Source organism: Drosophila rhopaloa, unplaced genomic scaffold (assembly GCF_018152115.1).
Source record: "Drosophila rhopaloa isolate 14029-0021.01 unplaced genomic scaffold, ASM1815211v1 contig_3, whole genome shotgun sequence".
Lineage (NCBI taxonomy): Eukaryota > Metazoa > Arthropoda > Insecta > Diptera > Drosophilidae > Drosophila > Drosophila rhopaloa.
Genome location: NW_025335123.1, coordinates 573,594 through 593,249, shown reverse-complemented (window position 1 = coordinate 593,249; position 19,656 = coordinate 573,594). Strand labels below are relative to the sequence as shown.

The window sequence follows — 19,656 nt, the reverse complement described above, 5'->3', positions numbered from 1 at the left end:
CCCAACTTCCTAACTTTAAAAACAGTTATGGCATTTCCAATCGTTCAGTTATATGGCAGCTATAGGATATAGTCAGCCGATGCCGGCCGTTCCGACTTATATACTGCGTGCAAAGGAACGAAGGGTGTGGGCAAAGTTATAATACACTCTGCAAGGGTATAACTAGAACTGAAAACATTATCAGTAGAACACACATAAAAACTAAAGAAATTATTAGCGCAAATGGACAAATTCGAAAATATAGCAAATAACATATTTAAAACCTACTCTTAGTTAAACGTTTCAAAGAAGAGTTAAGAAAGACGATGAGCCCAGAGCGTCGAAGACAAGAAGTGGATCCCAAATAAAATCAAAAATCAAACACCACACACCTACTAGAAAATCTCAGGCTTAGAGAATTTTCAACGGGTTACAGGCCTTTATTCTGTTTCCAAAGCAGTTTTATAATTTTGTAATTTATTTTCGATCAGCAAATATCTGTATTGTATAAGGTATAAGGTCGGAAATGTATGGCGTTGCAAACTACTGACCTAAATGAATATCCCCTGGGTATAAAAAGCGAAAGCTTATCGCACTCGTTGCGTACTCATGTATTTATTTATAGCTAGCTGCTAATCTAGAACCGCAGAATGATCTTCAGATGCTACTGAAAGTGCTTATCTGTGCGCAGGTATGTTTGAAGACACCGTCTTCCGGTATTCGAATTGATTTCGAGAATCACATTCAACATCAGAGCAGAAGTGCAATCGTTGCCTTGACTTTGCCCTTCGGGTAGCAACCACCTCCAATATGCGGACACAAGAATAATAGTGTCTTCAGGCTGGAAAGTACCCTTATCCAGTTCATTTATAACTTATAAATATGCAAATTAATAACAAGAAAGGAAAGCTAACTTCAGGCGGAGCCGAAGTTGATATACCCTTGCAGAATATTCTGTAAATTATATTATCCAAAATTATTCATATGATGCATTCTTAATACTCATAAAAAATCCCAACTTCCTAACTTTAAAAACACCAAAGTTAAGGCATATCCGATCAATCAGTTATATGGCAGCTATAGGGTATTTTCGGCCGATCCTTATGAAATTTGGTAGGTCGGATTGATTGGCCAAAAATAAAACCCATAGAATATACCAACTTCCTAACTTACAAACACCAAAGTTAAGGCATATCCGATCAATCAGTTATATGGCGGCTATAGGATATAGTCGGCCGACTTGGCCTATTTGCATGCAACTTAGCAGAAATCCTTCTTTCTGTTGTAGGTAGTTTATAGAAACCGTCGGAAAAAAAAGAGAAATAAAATTATAACTTCGGTGTTTCTTTATATGAGTATACCATATACTCCGAAATATAGTTATATTAACAATTTCAGAACTATGGTTATGACAATATCATATAGCTGCCATAGAAACGGTGGAAATTCTTAAAAAAAATTGTCGAAAATTGATCTAGCTTCATGGTTTTTCTTTCTTTCTTGTTTGACTAAGTTGCTTTTTTTTATTGTATGTCGATTGTGCTAACTAGAAATTCTACATTTTTTTACTATGTATAAAAACATTAACATTTTAGACATTTTTTTCTACGTTTCTTGAACCGAGCGGTTTACTAAAACTATTTATGAGGGTATCCTTTAGTTCAGCCTTTCTTCATTTTGCTGCCCAACTTTTCCAGTGATACAAGTACTTTTAAATCGATGAGGCTATTAGTTGTATTCCAGTGACGATTTTCGCATTTCATTCAGCAGGGTGAGCATGGTGTAAGCTCCCTTCACCACCTGGAGTTGCAAGGTTACAAGCTATATGAAAAGGACGAAGACTTTCCCCGTGCACATACCGCCACAAAGGTCTTCATGCTGATGGGCACTATGACTCCAGAGACCAAGATCATCGGTTTCTGGCAGCGCAGGAGCATTTGGAGCAGCAGCCGCCGGAAATGCGCCGACTGGTCCAGCCAGTTGCAGCTGTAGACTGCCGCCAGCAGGTCCTCCCCCTCCTGGCAAAGGATCTCGGCGATGTAGCAGAGCAGCAGGGTCTCGGTGGTGAAGGCCACCAGCAGGAAAAACATGTTTGTGAACCGCATGACCCCGACGCTCTCGAAGAGCAGGAAGTAGCAGATGGTGCACTGGGCGCAGGCCGTGCAGAAGAACTGCAGGAAACAGGTCATCGACAGCGATCGCTCCAGCGACTTGAGCAGGCTGCAGTGAGAGGCGACATGGTAAAATCGTGGTTGACTTCTTCATGAACATAATACAATCTTTTTGAACAAACTAGAAGGAAAGCTATCTTAGGCTAACCGAAGTCATTATCGAAAAGGATGGACTAAAATTGTATGTAGGTATAAGAGTCTTCGGCATGTCAGCCCCTGCAGATTATTTCTCAATTAGTTTAATCAAACACCGCAGTCATGACAAGTAAAAGTGAATGTCCGTCAAATCGATAAATAATCGACTTTTAGAATTGACATTCTTGTTACAGCTGCAAGGGTGAATAAAATCCAAGTTGACGAAATTAGCTTCAATGGTCAAGTTGCATTAGTTAATGGAGACTTACATATGAATTATAATTATGAATTTGAACACAAATTTAAATGAATACGAATTTTTAATCAATTACAAAAGCTAAAAAAGGTTTTAGTATAAATGTTATTAAATTTGTAGTCTTAATTTAAATACTTAAATAAAATCACTGCCTAGTTAAGTAGCTACTACTTACCACTAATTCTGTATATGTTAGTGGGTTTGTTTGTTTGCCTTAATACTTAAAACTGATTGCTTTTTCTCCTTATATTGGTTAAATTTTAATTAAGCATTTGACAACATTCATTTTAATATTAATTACTTTATTGTCCTGAATTTGTTTGCTTACACTTTTTGAATTTATTGCAAATACATTTGCAGACCGACATGCTTATATCAACTCAGGAGGCGATCCTGATCAAGAATATATATACTTTATAGGGTCGGAAATGTCTCCTTCACTGCGTTGCAATTTGTTTTGACTGAAAATATAATACCCTCTGCAAGGGTATGAAAATTAAAATGAAAAAATTGTTATTTTGCTGTTTTCTATTTATCAAAATATTCCTTTGAGATATAGTAATTATTTACTATATCAGATAGCTGCTATAGAAACGATGGCAACATGCATCCAAAAATCGACATAGCTTTCTTTGCTCTTAGTAATATAGGCATAGAAATCAAAATGTAGTCGGTTTGTAATAACAGCAAGGGTGTATAAACTTCGGCTTGCCGAAGTTTGCTTCCTTTCTTGTTGTTTGTTTGTCTTAATTATTAAATACGTTTTTTTTTCTCCTTATATTGGTTGAATTTTAATTAAGCATTTGCTAAAATTCATTTTAATATTGATTACTTTATTCAACTGAATTCGTTTGCTTACATTTTTTTATTATATATATATACAAAATGTACTATTTTATTAATGAATACATTTACAGGTATGATAGCAGGTAAAGTTGCACCTTTTTCCAAGGCACACTCTTTTAAGAAAAAATCATTTAGGTTCGAATTGCTTTGAATCGATTGTCTAGAAGCTTCGAAGTCCAAGCAACTCTTTACCAATACTTTTTGTATATTTCATAGTGTGCTTTTGTATGTTACAAAAACATGTGAATTTGCTCATTTTGAGTATAAACAAGAAAGGAAAGCTAACTTCGGGCGAGCCGCAGTTGATATACCCCTGCAGAATATTCTGTAAATTATATTCTCAAAAATTATTCATATGATGCATTCTTAATACTCATAAAAAATCCCAACTTCCTTACTTCAAAAACACCAAAGTTATGGCATTTCCAATCATTCAGTTATATGGAAGCTATACGATATAGTCGGCCGATCCTTATGAAATTTGGTAGGTCTGATTGAATGGCCAAATATAAAACCCATAGAAAATCCCATCATCCTAACTTTACATACTCCAAAATTATGGCATATCCGATCTATCAGTTATATGAAAGCTATATGATATAGTCGTCCGTTCCCGGCCGCTCCAAATGCGGAGAACGTTAAACGAACTTGCGGTGTGTGAGCACTACAAAACTTGCCCAGTTAAATCACAACACTTTAGGTGTTCTAGCTCACTAAATATCGCGTTCAGATGGATACACATATATTCTTTTAGTCAGCGAGACTTATTTAAAAACCACTTTATGCGATAATAACCGGATTTGCCCAGTTTTCTTAAATGAAATAATTTATTATTTTATAATTATTTGTATACCCTTGCAGAGGTAAATATAATTTCAGTCAAATGTTTGCAAGACCTTGCAGGAGAAATTTCCGACCCTATGAAGTATATATATTCTTGATCGGCATCACAGGCTTTTGTAGCCAATTCCGTCAGTCTGTACGCAAAATAAGCTTTCAGCCTTAACGCTATCTAAATGAGACCGGAACGAGATAATACACTGATTATTAAGTTATATAAAATCGGACGACTGTTAATATGACTGCCATCGGAACAATCACAAATACTATTTTAATTTAATAAAAATTGGATATAGTTTTTACAGGAATAATCCGAAAATTAAAGGAAAATAATAGGAAATACTTTAATACTTTAATACTTTGTATTAGGTATTTATTTCTGCAAGTGCCTTGTAAGTGCAAGTTTTCCCTTACTTACTGCACGATAATCTGGTGGTCCTGGATGTAGCCAACCAGGAGTGCCTGCACCCGGTCCGCCGGGAGTGGCCTGCCGTGACCCAACTTGCCGACTCGCCAGGCCAGGGCCTTGGTGTGGGCGCCGAGCAGGAGTAGGTAGGTGCCCGGATAGGTGCTCAAATTGAGGACCACGGCCGCCGTCGCGATTATGCCGCATGTGTGCAGGGCGACGGTGAGCAGGTAGGAGGAGGAGCTGCTCGTCCAGTTCCAGGGAATCCAGGAGGGGTACATCAGGGTGGGCTCGTTGGCCAGCACGATGTAAAGGATGCCGACCACGATCACGCCCAAAACGCCGCGGCCAAGGATCCTGAATATGAACTCCGCCCTGGCGATGCCTTCGCCGACGATCTGGGACTCGGCGGAGGAGCGCAGCCGGCTGTCCAGGTGGCGGAGCACCTGGTGGCTGTGGAGCAGCTCCCCGCGCATCCGGTAGACATTGAACTGCTTCAGCATGTAGAGCGTGTGCGGCATGGCCACGCAGAGGCTCTCGCAGAAGGTCTCCAGCGAGTTGGACAGCAGGAAGTTCACCGTGAAGGACACCCACATGCAGAGGTGGAACACCACGTTCCACACCAGCGAGTAGGCACTGTAGTGGCGCCCCCACACGGTGTTCCTGGCCGGCGGGTTCAGTCCGGTCAGCCGAAAGATGCGCCAGTGGTCTACCAGGGCCCTCGTCGAGTCCACTTTCATGATGGCGCTTGTCTAGTTTCAGTGGGAACTCCTGAGCCCGAGTTGTTGGTCAGACCCTTTTATACAAAATCCATCAGTTAGCCGCAAATTATGCAAATTGCTGCAAATTAGACCGAAAAAGTTTGGGCCAGGACACCACTTCGCGCCACTCGAACCCAGCCCCTTCCAGCAATTACAATGGAATAGGTTTCGCACCGAATGCTCACTTGTGGCCAGGCTCATCTGGACAGCCTACTATATATGGCCCTTTTAGTTTAGTCCTTCTTAATAAAATAGTCACATGACTTTGATAAGATACAAATATGAACATAAAATAAAATTCCAAAATATAAGCTGTCAAAAAACAATATTTTGATAGTTACTTTCAATGAATCTTCAAATATTCCGCATAAAAAACGTATAAAGGTGCATGACTAAAACAACAAATTTGTGTACAAATATATTTTAAGACCTTAATGTATTATGTATTACATTCATAACAAGTATTTTCTTAACCTAATGACTGAGTTTGGAATTTGGTTTTAAAAATTAAGTATATTTATTAAATATTGTAACATTGGTGCGAAAGTAAGTTACCACTTTGCGACCCCAATAATAGTTTTATTGTTAAACCTATGATTAATATGGTTATATTTTTAAGAGCCGGAAACATCACCTTCTCCGCGGAAGAAACATTTAACCAATGCAAACTGTCCTTCTGCAAATCATACGTTTTTTAAAGTCCACATCCCGAGTAAAGAGTATCCCTTCTGAACGTTCCTGGTGATTCCATTGTGCCCCTGCTCCTGCCCTTGCCCCTGAATATACCTTGCCCCGTACGCCTCTGCGAAACCTGTTCGCCACACCGCAAATAAGCCCGTTTCGGTGTTGTCTAGTTTCACTTTGAGCCACCGCCATGGAAAGGTGTCCAGAAGTTCGAGGCAGAGAGGGGATGATTGCTCGCAGGTGGCGTGTATTCAAATTAATAATGCCAAATTGATTATAAAACATTTGTCAATGGCAATCTGTTGGGGAATGACCCGTCCAGGAATGTCGGGTGTGGGCGGTGGGAGCCACAGCAGAATAGAGCTCACACACAGGCAGGCATCATGATTGAATATGATTGATATTGGGCGGCATAAATTATGAAGGAAAAGAAGTGGGCCTTATTGGGCCTTGGGATCCAGACCAACCTGTCACGACCTGGGCCGTTTGAAAGAAGAGCTGCTTAAGCCAAAAGATTTGTTCGCCAAGCGGCATAATTAAATTGGCTTCCGACCAGGTGCCACCAGCCAACCAAGGGTCTTCAGGTGAATTTTGGTTCCATTATGGCCAATCGGCATGCGTCAATTGGTCTTGGCCGGGTCAAATCCAGACCGAGAACCCCCTTTTTGGGCTGAATGGCGTTGCAATTGTCAGTTCAATCTAGAATATTCGCATATCGATTTGATGCCGGGCTAACGCGATTAAATTAAACGCATTTAATTTGAAAATGGAAGTCCATTGCAAATGGCCCGCCAATAGCTATAGGTCAAACCATCTCTATTATTTATTCTGTTACCTGCCCACGCAGCCGAATGTCAAGATTTGTTTTAATTGATTCAATTCCAGTGCAGTTTTGCGGCGGATCCGGTTTTCTGTTTTATCCGGGCTCTTTGAAATCAAATCGATGCGAAGGCTTTAAATAAAGACTTTAAAACCGAAAGGATACAAAATGTATTTGTTTTATAGTTTTTTTTCTTTGCGTTTTGACATTTGTTAATTAGAACGAACGAATGACAAATTGCTGTTCATTTATCGCGTTTTTGCGTTTTTTCTTTGCACGGCTTAAAAAAATATTTTACTTTAATTAAAAAGTTAAATATTTTCTGTATACTTTGAGTTTAGCCGGTTCAACGGAAACAAGTGATTTAATACTCATCTCCGACAGCATTTAGGTTGAAACATATGCAAATACCTTCAGTTAATTAAGTTTGGAGAATGATCAAACTTTTATTACTATACTACAACATTTGAGAATAAAATAAACTCAACAACAAATGGTTTCGCTCTGACTTGATTCAAAATGACCATATAAATATTTCCCTTTGTAATTAGTAATGAATATATGGTGCGGATGTGGTCTCTTAACTTATTTTCTAAAGCGACTCGTTGCCACCGAGACCAAGGCATTTGTATGTATTTGTATTTGTAACAGAAAGATCCCATAATATTAAGGGTAACCCATATCGCATTTGCGAGGTCCAATTTGTCTTATATAAAATTCATTGACAAATAGCATTTTTAGGTTTATTTCGGACGAACATGAATTTCGTCTTAATAGAACAGTAAGAAATTATGTAATTTCACGAATCCACAGGACCTGCCCAGATTCAAGGGGAAATTTCTCCGTTCCCAATCAAGTTCCCTTCAATTCAGAGCTGTTTATAGTAGGAAACTGCTATATTGGATGCAGGGGCCCACGCAGAATTGAGCTTTCAAAGCAGGCATGGCCAAAGCGAAGCAAAGTTGTCAAGTACACGCTTATAAATAGCCCGATGCCCAAACAAATATATGAATGAGCCAGCGATCGGCTGACTCAATCTCTGAAATGATTTTAACTGAAATCGAGCGGCGCAATGCTTAAAACAAGCGAAAAGTCAACAGCAAGCTTGTCAACAGAAATAGTTTTCAACCTGATGAACTAAGGTACCTCAGCGGATTCTTACCTGTAAAACGGACATAATTAAACGAAATATTATTGAGCTGTTAATATAGATCTATATAAATATTAAAAATATTTAATCTATTGGTTTTATTTACTAAAAACATCTGAGCTATCTTTAACTGTTCTACAAACTAAAACATTTGGGAGCCCAAAGTTTTTAAATCTCTCCCTTTTAAGAGAATAAAATATTTTCAAACATCTAAAATCACGCAAATCCATTTTGTTGTAAACTTTCAAAACGCGCATTTTACCAGAAACCACATGCAATTAAATTAAAAACGTATACGAGCATATTAACCACCGACCATTAATATTTAAAAGTACCAAATTCTAAGTTACCCAAGTTCCTTGAGGGTTTGGTAAATTTCGCTGACTGGAATCATTTGAATCTACTCTTTTCTTAACGGTTACAGTATAAGATGCATATAAAATATGTTAATACTTATATTTAATCGAACGTCACCATAACATTCATCAGTTTTTTTGCAACTCTTAATATGAAGCAGAAATAATATTAGAAAATTGTAAAATAATCACCCAAATAAAATATTTTTTTGTAGATTTCAGGAACATGTTACACCTAAAACTATTTAAAAAAAACTAAAATTTGTTTTCCGTGTGAGTGGAAGGGAGCGAGAGGGGGGAGGAGGAAGGTGAGCAGCTGAGAGATGACGCCAACATCGCTCACCGTTTCTCACCTGAGTCAAGAGCCGCGGACTTATAAATAGCCCAAGCTCGTCTAGAAGCCGACTCAGTTGAAATCGAACAGTGCAAGTGGAAAACGGAACCATTTTCGAATTAACCTTTTTTGTTTTTTATTTTACGTTAATTATTTGTTTGGCGGTTTTCGCCAGTAGTGCGAGTGTGTTCTAAGAACTTCAACACAAAAATGGTGAGTTGCTGTGGGAAAATCCATAAACATTCCCAGCATTTATAAATTCATTGCTTTTCAAGACTAGATCTTATTTTAAAAAAATTGTATTAAAATCTTTTAGGGAAAAACTAGACCAAATAAATGCATTTACACATCATTTTTTTATCTGAACAAATTTTTTAATTTTATTTGGCCTAAGTTTTCTTTGTGTAAAATTTGATATTTATTTCAATACTGTTCAATGAAATTACGCACAAAGACAATACATAATAAATGCATTCAGGTATTGCTACGTGAATGGAATATTAAAGTACGTAGAAGCACGTAAAACTAAAGCAAAAATGAAAAAACAAAAAACCCCGACAACGAAAGGATAGCCCCTCTGTTAATTGAGAACTTGAGTTTTGGGCGTATGTTTACTTCCGGCCAGCCAGACAAATGTCGTGTTTTATTTAACGATCGACTTAAAATGCTGGATCCCCTACATGAATATTTATTATTCAACTCGCGTTCAGTAAAAGGAAATTGCCGATATGGACCATGGGATAGAAGTCTAAGCACAATTCACCAAATTAATACATATAAATAAGTCGATGCAAACGAAATACTCTTGCATATTTTTATTCCGTCAATTAAAAGAAAGATCCAAAAATATACCTTTACTCCCACATACATTCAGCTAAGCCCACGAGCACTTCTTTTTTAAGAGATTTTGATTTGCCTTTTCATTATTTATTAAAGAAGATCAATCACTCAAAACTTTTAAGCTGTGCAAGTAAATAACAAATCCATTATTCATTTGGTGATATAGCAAAGCTAGAAACGAATTAATATCTACCACTCCACTCCACCTGAGTTTTTATTTTACTTCACATTTTTAAAGTAGGTAAAAATGCGATAGACAAATTAAATCTCAATTAGAAACATATAGAGAAGCAAGCATGGCCCTTTTAATGACTTCCTTTGAACAATGTGGTCTGATTACGAATTTCGCAACTAAATATACATACAAATAAAGAAATCCAATTTCCTTTCACAATTTCCTCCCTCAGTGGAACAAGTCCGAACCTTATACGTGGTGATCGACAGCTTAGTTAGTGTGAATCTGGACTTCCATATTGGTCAGTCAGAGTAATTCCATTTGAATATTCCTATTGTATTCCGAAATGATTAAGTGATTTTGCTCGAATTGAACTTCCAAAGAAGCGGACAACGAGTTTATCTCCAATGTGTCATCCGCAAGCAATGATCATCACCACCTTGAACGTGAAGCCAAATCATCATCGATCGTTATCTCATCTCGTTCCCCGGGTAAACCAAATATGGTGTCCAGTCACTTCAAGCAGCAGAATCCCATTAAGCAGTCCAAACTAATGTTTGCTTCCGAACGCCGATTGTTATTGGGCGCTCATATATTTGATATTTGTTGTCACTTCGGCACGATGACACATATTAACCGGCGAAGAGGGCTTGCTTTCCGCCGATTGAAATGTTTGTTTGTTTTGAATATTTTTGGTGAATCCATATGCTCACGTTTCTTATTGTATCAACATTTAAATGGATTTCTTTACATTAAAATGGAAAACAAGTTATAAGCATATGCCTTATAACTAATTAAAATATCTCTAAAGTGTTGTATTATGTAAAAATAAAATCATTTAATCTAAATAATTTGAAAGAAACGAATTTTAAAAATGATATCAACATTATTTTCTTCATAATGTTTTTAATTGCTTTCTTGGATACACAGTTTTCTCAACAAGGGCATTTCTGCTTCGACCTTGGAATATGGTTTACGATATTAATAAATTACCTTTGACGAACAAATTTTTTGAACATGCGTTTTTGGCAAACTCAAGGTTTAGGCAGCTATATTTTGTATTTTGTGACCATTAAAAAATACTTTATTAAAATTTGCAAAAAAAAATGGGTATGGAATTGTGTTTGTTAAAAAAAACTGCATATTCGTGAAAAAAAAATCCAGTTTATTACTCATACGTACTGTAGTCTTTGTGGCCAATGAATGAGTTCATTGTTAATCAGCTTTTAGCAGTAAGATACATATATTGTGTTATCACTGTGGACGACAGTTCACACAGTGACGAAGCCCACTTGGAGATATGTATACTAGGGATATATCCTTAATAGTCGCCTATATATATATATATATATATATATATATACGGAGAATTTCAAGTCTGCTATGATGGTCCGATGGTATGAACTTATTTGGTCGACTTGTGAAAACATTGAAAATGAAAGATATTGAGGCCTTAGAACCATATTACATATATGTAATATATATATGAAAATGATAAAAAATAATTTTAAGAATCAAGGTTTTAGGGCTATTTCCCTAATACAAAATTTTGGAATGGGTATTTGCTGTTTGACGGTATGCATCAAATTGCGGTTTTTGGTGTTTTAAATTACCATAAATAGCAAGGCTTTCTACGTCCATAGCTTTTAAGCCACTAAAGCTGCAGGTGGTATATATCGTTGAGAAGTATTTGGAAGTTCTGCCCTAAGATAATTTCTCTAAATACAAAAGAGTTAAAAAATTTGATAATTTTAGCTTTTTTGCTGTATCCTCTTTTTGAATTTATAAACTATATAACCCCTGAGATTCCTTTACTTTTAGCAACACTTTTTCCTAAAAAATGAATTCCAAAAATGAATGGGACATTTTAGAAAGTGTATTTATTTAGTAATTTTTCGTCATATTATTATCAAACCATTGCATTTTATCGAGCTCTTAGCTCAGGAAGCAAGTAAAGAACTATTCAGAAACGGGAACACAGACTTATTGTCAGCTGTTTTTATCAGCATACCCAAATAATGACACTAATCGGAATTAAATATCTCTCTTGCAGCAGCAGCTCCTCGTCGCGGCCCTTGTGGCAGTGGCCATCGCATCCTTGCCCCAACTGTCCCTAGGTAAAAAGATCGAGAAGCGTTGTACGAACTGCTCGTACCGCACCTACTACACGTATGGCGATGGGCGGTCCCTGCAGCGGGTTGTCTACAGAGATCCGGTCTACACACGTGGTATTTACGCAACTTCCGTATCCGAACTATTCCGCACCAGCACGATGTACATATGAGAGCACCGCGCCCACTGACCCCAGCTAAAGACACACCCGTAGCATCCGTAGTCGCTAACCCCTAACCAGAACTAGATTAAGCTGCAGCAACCACGAGACACGAGCTCACCACCGCACCTCCTCACCACCACTGTGCTCCGTTTCGCCCACAGCCCAATCCTACGGATGCAGCGGCAGTCCGTGCGGCGTGAACGCCGTGTGCCAGGAGGCCGCCGGAGGACGTCCGGTCTGCTCCTGCCCCCCAGGATTCAGCGGTAATCCGCTCACCCACTGCAATCGCGGCGAGTGCCTGGACAACGTCGACTGCCGCGGCGACCTGCAGTGCAAGGACAATCGCTGTGTTAATCCCTGCGTGGGTGCCTGTGGCATTGGCTCGAATTGTGACGTAAGTGGCAAGTCCCAGCCCCTGACCTGACCCCGCCCCTGTCCTGCACGCCCTGCGGACATTTCACCATATCGTCCGCTGACCGAGAAAATTCCCTTCATTTCAGGCCCGCAACCACGTGGCCGTCTGCAGCTGCCCTGCGGGCTATAATGGGGACCCCTACCACGCCTGCCACCTCAACGATCCGGGTGAGTGCCGCCCACGGCCTTGTGCAAATGCCGGAGATGGGTGGGATCCGGGGAGTCGGGTCTTCTCGAATCATACTCTCTTATCCGAATTGGCACAGGAATCGGGGGAAGCCAGAATGACTATGGGATCGAACTGTTCCCAACAAGTCAATGGGGTATTAAGTATTTTCCCTTACGAACCAGGGTGATCCACTTTCGCAGACAATAAGTTATTCCTATTTCTCGATTAATTTTTTTGTGAAAATCAAGAGCGAACGAAAAACATTTTTACATATTACGAAAAAGCTTATTTTGCAATGTCTAGATTCTATTTCACTTTGGATCAGTTCTTTATGCAATTTAGCAAACTTTTCTTATTGTTATATTATATAATCTGAAAGGGTTTAGAAAAGGGTTAATAAGTCAAAGTACTTTTTTTCTAGGAAAAGTACATTCTTAATTTTGTTAGATTACAAAAAAAAATTATTTGATAAAAAAATATGATCTCGTTTTGTAGCCCATTAAATGACTCCGCGAGGCATCCTGTACACTTGTAGATATATATGAAGTTATGTACAGGTATTTTACATAAGGCTGCAAGGGTCTTTTAAATTTTAACAATTAATAAAAAAGCCTTGACAACCTGACAGTCTTAAAGTTTAAATGAAAGGGGCTATACATTAGTGTCCAGGTACAACTAGGAAAGATAACTTTTTAAGCTACTCAACATTTTCCTTTATGGGAAAAAAGTATTCAAAATACAAACAACTTTGGTGCAAATCTGCTATTGCATCAGCAGATAAATCAACATATTAGTAACATATTTGTAAACAACATAAGACACAATCATCAGTTGAAATTATGTGGGATTACGTCTGTTCCGGAAACCCATAGATTGACTGACAGTACATCAGATAATTAGCCATCATTGTTATGCGAATATATTTAGCACGACCTACTCACGAATCACTTTTCGTCCATCGTCGTGCTGTTAGTTAAAGCTAAAAGCCATTGCTCTGACGTAGCGAATCCAACTTGTATTGCCAAATCGGGCCAAATATATCAGCCAAAACAGGGGGCTGGGCCTGAAGCGTGTGGGCATAAATATTTCGCGCTCAATGAAAATCACAATAATAATATTAATCCATAACAAACAGCCAACGACTGAGTCTACGCCCAACACTCGCCCAGAATCGCACTTGGGGCCTTTGTAATTTTATGGTAATTAGCGGGGCATTTCGTTTCATAATTGTCAAGATCAAGGACGGAGGCGTGTGGGCGAGTGGGCGAGGTCCGGCCCAAGGCCATCGACTATATGAGAGCTGAGCTCCGACGACCGACGACCGACCGACGAGATGTAGCCCCGGGGCCGCGAGCCAACATCCGATTATGGCTATATACAGTGCAGATCCGCCAGTCCAATGCATTTATTTTCTGTAAATTAAATTGTTGTGAGCACGGCTAAAAAATAAAAGAACCTTTAAACAAGAGAAAAAAAAATTGGCAGCCGCAGTTTGTGTACCCTAGCAGCTATAACAAAAGTTTAATATTCTATAAAACGACTACATATCGATTTTTATGAGCAATAAAGTTATGTCAATATTCCATTCCATTGAACAGATATATATTCTGTAAATTTGTATAACATTGAAAATGTATTTTATATCTCGAGTTATTTGCGTATATATTGACAGAATTTTATAAAGCTTAAAACGAACTTCTTAACTTCTTCATTTTAAATATTACTAAATTTATGTACATTGTAGTGTCGAAAATATCACCTTTAATGCCTTGCGAACTTTTGACTGAAATAATACACTCTGGAAGGGTATAAAATAATAATAAAATAAAATAGAATTTGTAGGGTCCCCAAAATACAAGGCACTCACTTCATAAGATGGTTAGAACTTTAAAATGTATACCTAGATAATACAAATTGGGCAAGTCGAGCCGTGTTAAGTAAACCCAAAGTCAGCGCATTTCACACATACTTTATTTTATATATCCGTTATCCTTAGAATTGCATTCATTTTATTAAGATTTTTCGTATGAACAGCTTTATTTCGGGAACTATAACAACTACCCTGTTCAAATTAGCTGGGAGACTCTCATATCGTTTAACAGCGGATTCCTTAAAAATTTAAGATTGGCATTCAAAATAAAAGTGCTAGTTTTCCGAAACAGCAATCGTTGATGTCAATATATCATTTTCATTTTATATCTCGACTACTTTTGATACGCATTTCTTCATCTGCTGAATTGTCGCAATAATGAATTTTAGTGAAGAAAAGAAAAATTATTTGTTAGTACTATATACTTAAGTATATAATTACCCACTTTTTATATGGGTATCTGTATCAACTTGTAAGTTATGCAATAGATTAGAGTGCAGAATATCGGCGTATTTCCGCCAAATCTTACGCTTCTGTTTTCACTCTACTGCGACTGACCACCGAACTTTTCTAACATTAAGGTTGTGTAATGATGTTCCAGCTTAAGTTTCTTAGATATTTTGTTTTGAATCGCGTTTTGAGTCGGTAATTGTTTCGACTCGACACTGGGTTTGGTCCATAAATAAGACTGCCTTACCCTGAAAAAAGATATGGCAGACGGTTTCAACGATCTCGAAAATGTTAAGCGGCTCGAGAAGCAAATTCAGAAAATCCACGATTTGCCAATGTGCTTCTAGAGACGCTTAACCCTTTCCAAGTTAATCAGACCAGCTGCCATATCCCTCCACATTATTAGCTAAAAAAGCAATAAACACTATCAAGAAAAAATAGGACAACAAATTATGCAAAAATTATACAATTATATTTGTTTGGCCTTTCCTGAAGGTGTGCTCGGTGGCACTGCCCGCAAAGGTTGAGAATGTCGACTTTTTATGACATTTGATTTCATGGCACAGACTTGTAGAAAAATCATTTAGGTTCAGCAATCGAATCACTCCGAATCGATTGGCTTAAAGCTTCAAACTGTAAACAATACTTAACCAATACTTTTTGTATAATTTATAGTGTTGTTTTGTATGCTACAAAAACATGTGAATTTGCTTATTACCAAATGTAAATATTTTGGAATATGAAATATCTCTATAAAGCCATGTTAGAAGCCATTTGTCATTTCTTATCAGGGGTAATGAAACCCCAAAATATATATTATATACTGTTCGTAAAATGTGTTGAACTTAAGGGATCTTAAAAGGACATCAATTTCATATCAAGGTTCTGGGAGCAATGTTTTTCACTAGGTGTTGTTCTTGATTTAGTGCAACAGTCTGACTTGCCCGAAGGCAGTAGCCCCCTTGAAAGGCCACCCAGGCAACGACCAGGGTTAATTCCTTGGCCCCTTCACCTCATTCCCCCCCTGTCAACATCCGCTGTGGCAGTTGCTGTGGCAGTTGCTGTTGCTGCCCAATTTTTGATTTATGCCGGGTCGTGTGACTTATGTTCCGGCGAAGGTCGGTATCGAAAGAAGTCGTCAGTCGGGGCAATAATTGGGGGACAGGCACTCAAAACGGAAAAATGGAAAATCATATTCAAATAGCCAGCGCTCATTTATGCGCATATTTTTTGTCCATACTTATATTTTCCTTTATTTTCGTTCCAATTGTTGTTCTTCGGCTATTCCACAGTCGTTGTTGATGATGATGATGATGACGATGGTGCGGTGAACAAGCCGAGAAATTATTTTCCGTTGTTTTCCGTTCCAATGGCAAAAGTTTTGCCATTATCAGCCTTTTCTCTCACATTTCCTTTCGACATAATTTGTGAGGAGTACCAATTTTCTAGCGCAAGGAAAATGTATTGTAATGAAATCTGGAGTTTATTTTGAAAATCGATTAAACAAAGTCTTAAGATCTGAGTAAAGCAATTTTGCTTAAATCGAATCCCCTATTTCATAATATCTAGTTCAACACTTTCATTTTAATATGGAATGACCTTATTCATAACTCATAATATACATTATTTGTATTAATAGACATAGTGAAGAAATGAAAATAAGAGGAATAAGAATAAAAAACTGTTTTATTTACTTTTCTGTAAGGACATGGCAAAATTAAATGACTACTTCTGGAAGTTCCAGCAGATTCCCAGCCTTTAAGACACGTTATGCTGTACTTCCGCTCCTCAGAAACGTGAACGAAAAAGAATCCTGGCGGCGGAAGGACACTCAACTTCTCCTTGCTCCCAGAAGACTGTACGTTTACAATTATTGTTTTCAAGTCAGTTGCTAATTGAAAATGCAAATAAATATTGTATTGAAATGGGAATTGCACGCAAGCGAGGGACAGTATTAAAGCAACACAGAAAGGGATGCAAGTGAAATCATGAAAATAAATACCGAAGGGCAGTTAAGATGCAGAAATCGAAAAAGGAGTGGAAAATGCCAGAGAAAGAACACGAATCTTAAATGAGCAATCAACGATGAAATTCAATTTATTAAGGCAGATTTTCAGGAAGCAACTGCAACGGGTTTTTAGTGGCACGCCCTTTTTACTTACATATTTATTAAAAAATCAAAAACATAAATATTCATGTATAAATTAATATTCATATAAACATATATATATAAATATATCTATGAATATTTTACCATAACTTTTCATGTCTTTCAAATTATTTTTGTATTTACTTATGTCAAAAAAGTTAAAACTTCTAATAAATTGCTTTTAGTTTAATTGCACTGGCTTGACAATATCAGGGGCGTAATAATTTTCAGTGTATAGTATACACTGTATACTCATGCCGACTGCCAAGTTATGCAAAAACGCCACACAAGTGCAGAAAAATAAACGTTTTGCCATACATTTCACACTTTTGTATTTCGACAAATTTAATAAAGGTAGCGTAATCAGCATCTTAAAATATATTTTTAACGTATCTGGTAGAATTAATGTTTTACAGCTCAAACTGTTTAATTCGAAGACATTTTCTTAGGACTGTAAAACATATGTGTCAATTTGAAATAGCTAACAAATCATATAAATTGAATATCTAGGGTGGAATATTAAATTTGAATACTTTTGCTACAGTTCCACGCTTATTATTCAAGAAATATGAAAATAAATGGATAAATTCTGTCCATTAGCTCCAAATTTTTAAATTCCAATTTCTTACTTTCACCATATTTATCATAACCAATCTAAAAGGTCATAGAATACAAATTTAAAGAGCATAACAATATCTTTATCAATATATAATTGTGATTGGACAATTAATATATTGTTGTAATTGGACAATTAATTTTCAATTCTGCGGCAAGAAATAGTAGTCTATTCTCGCTCACTCTAAGTGCGATCGTCACTACGTGAACACTGCCGTCGAACATTTATCTTTCACTGCTTAGGAAACTTATGACCAATTGTTAATACCCTCAGCAAGGGAATACAAATATTTTACTTAAGTTTTGCAAGGCTGGCTAGGGCTTTTACATACGAACACTTAAACGAATTAATTTAGTTTCCAAGCTAGTTCATCACCATCTTGGATCCTTTTTGCTGTGGGAATGGTCCTTGAGCAAATAAGTTACACTGAAGGACTAATACTATCTCCTTCCTTCGCAGAGGAGCAGTGCCACCCGAGTCCGTGCGGCGTGAACACCAAGTGCGAGATCATCAACGGCGTGCCCACCTGCTCCTGCGTCCACGGGTACGTGGGCAACCCGCTGAGCGGGTGTCGCCACGAGTGCGACCACGACGGCGACTGCACGAGCAGGGACATGTGCAGCAACTTCAAGTGCGTGCCGGCGTGCGGCCAGTGCGGCACCGGCGCCACCTGCCGGACGGTCACCAACCACCGGGCGGCCTGTGAGTGCCCCAAAGGCTACATCGGCAGTCCGTACTCGGAGTGCCGGCCGGAGTGCTACGGCGACGCGGACTGTCCGGCCGGACGGCCCGCCTGCTTCTACGGCATCTGCAAGAACACCTGCGAGGGCGCATGCGGCGTCGGCGCCGACTGCAACCTGCGCGGACTCACGCCCGTCTGCAGCTGTCCCCGCGACATGACCGGCGACCCCTTCGTCCGCTGCCGCCCCTTCACCAAGGAGGACCTCTGCGAGCCCAATCCCTGCGGCACCAACGCCTTCTGCGTGCCCGGCCACGACAACACCGGCCGGGAGCGGCCCGTCTGCAACTGCCTGCCCGGCCACACCGGCAATCCGCTGAGCCACTGCTCCCGGGTGAGTCCCTGGCCAAGTCAGGCTGGCTTGCTTGCATGCTGCTCCTAGGAGCTCCAAGCTGCGGAGCTAGCGGTCCACCCTTCACCCAAGTGTCTTGCCTTTTCATAGTTAAATTGTGACCAAATACTTAGAAGAAGATAGTAGAAGCTAATGCATGCCAAACCAAGCCTTAAGCCAGCTAATTTGAATGATTATACGATTTTCACACACCTCTCCCCTCCCTTCTCCCTTGCAGGGTGAGTGCCTGAGCAACAACGAGTGTCCCGACCACCGCGCCTGCATCAACTACCAGTGCATCGACCCCTGCATCGGCAAGTGCGCCACCGGAGCCTCCTGCGAGCCCAAGGCCCACCTGGCGGTCTGCCGCTGTCCGCAGGGTCAGTCCGGCGACGCCCTCGTGTCCTGCCGCCAGACGCGCACCTTCCCGGTGGCCAAGTACCACTGAGGAGGGGTCTTCCATGCCGGAGGAGTCCTCCATGCAGCCGCACTGCCTGCCAGTCCAGTCACCTTCCGACCCAGTCTATCTTGTTTCCCGATTTCCTGTACTAGTCGTTGCATTAACCTCGTATTCTCCCTAACTGAAACGAACAAAACTGTGTTGACAACAATAAATAACACAAGTAAATAATAATGAATGTTAATCAATGCTTTTTACTGGGGGACTACTTTGTGGGCTTGGCGTTGCGACTACCGTACACCATATCAAAGTGTAAGTTTTCAAACTCTGTTTCATGAACTACGGCTACAGTAATCTTCGACTATAACTAAACCACACATGCTCTTCCTTGGCTCGGGATCTCCTGGCCTACTTAAACAATTCACACGGACACAAGAAAATAAAGTTTTTCCTCGATTTTTCCTCGATTTTTCCTCGATGTCGACAATGT

The 19,656-nt window shown here is 39.1% G+C and overlaps 2 protein-coding genes across 2 annotated transcripts; one reads left to right on the top strand and one right to left on the bottom strand.

Annotated features, from left to right (window-relative positions):
• Positions 1-1,707: 1,707 nt before the first annotated feature.
• Positions 1,708-5,373, bottom strand: LOC108037950 (putative odorant receptor 19b). The gene is made up of 3 exons (XM_017114624.2): positions 4,646-5,373; positions 1,839-2,199; positions 1,708-1,779 (listed from the first exon to the last, which is right to left on the bottom strand). Exons 1-3 carry the CDS (start codon positions 5,371-5,373, stop codon positions 1,708-1,710), a joined length of 1,161 nt encoding a protein of 386 aa, XP_016970113.1.
• A 3,452-nt stretch (positions 5,374-8,825) lies between these two features.
• On the top strand, positions 8,826-19,410 carry LOC108037949 (neurogenic locus notch homolog protein 3). Its single transcript, XM_044461301.1, has 6 exons — positions 8,826-8,951; positions 11,807-11,981; positions 12,190-12,422; positions 12,529-12,610; positions 18,156-18,769; positions 19,005-19,410. Exons 1-6 carry the CDS (start codon positions 8,949-8,951, stop codon positions 19,212-19,214), a joined length of 1,317 nt encoding a protein of 438 aa, XP_044317236.1. The 5' UTR covers positions 8,826-8,948; the 3' UTR covers positions 19,215-19,410.
• Positions 19,411-19,656: the final 246 nt, after the last annotated feature.

What these genes read in the sequence shown, in the direction of transcription:
- LOC108037950 (XM_017114624.2), bottom strand. Translation starts at nt 5,373, where the DNA reads ATGAAAGTGGACTCGACGAGGGCCCTGGTAGACCACTGGCGCATCTTT. An exon ending in GACCACCAGATTATCGTGCA is followed by an intron (nt 2,200 to 4,645) that starts GTAAGTAAGGGA and finishes CTCTCACTGCAG; the next exon opens with CCTGCTCAAGTCGCTGGAGC. An exon ending in GCATGAAGACCTTTGTGGCG is followed by an intron (nt 1,780 to 1,838) that starts GTATGTGCACGG and finishes TTGCAACTCCAG; the next exon opens with GTGGTGAAGGGAGCTTACAC.
- LOC108037949 (XM_044461301.1), top strand. An exon ending in AGATCCGGTCTACACACGTG is followed by an intron (nt 11,982 to 12,189) that starts GTATTTACGCAA and finishes TTTCGCCCACAG; the next exon opens with CCCAATCCTACGGATGCAGC. An exon ending in GCATTGGCTCGAATTGTGAC is followed by an intron (nt 12,423 to 12,528) that starts GTAAGTGGCAAG and finishes CCTTCATTTCAG; the next exon opens with GCCCGCAACCACGTGGCCGT.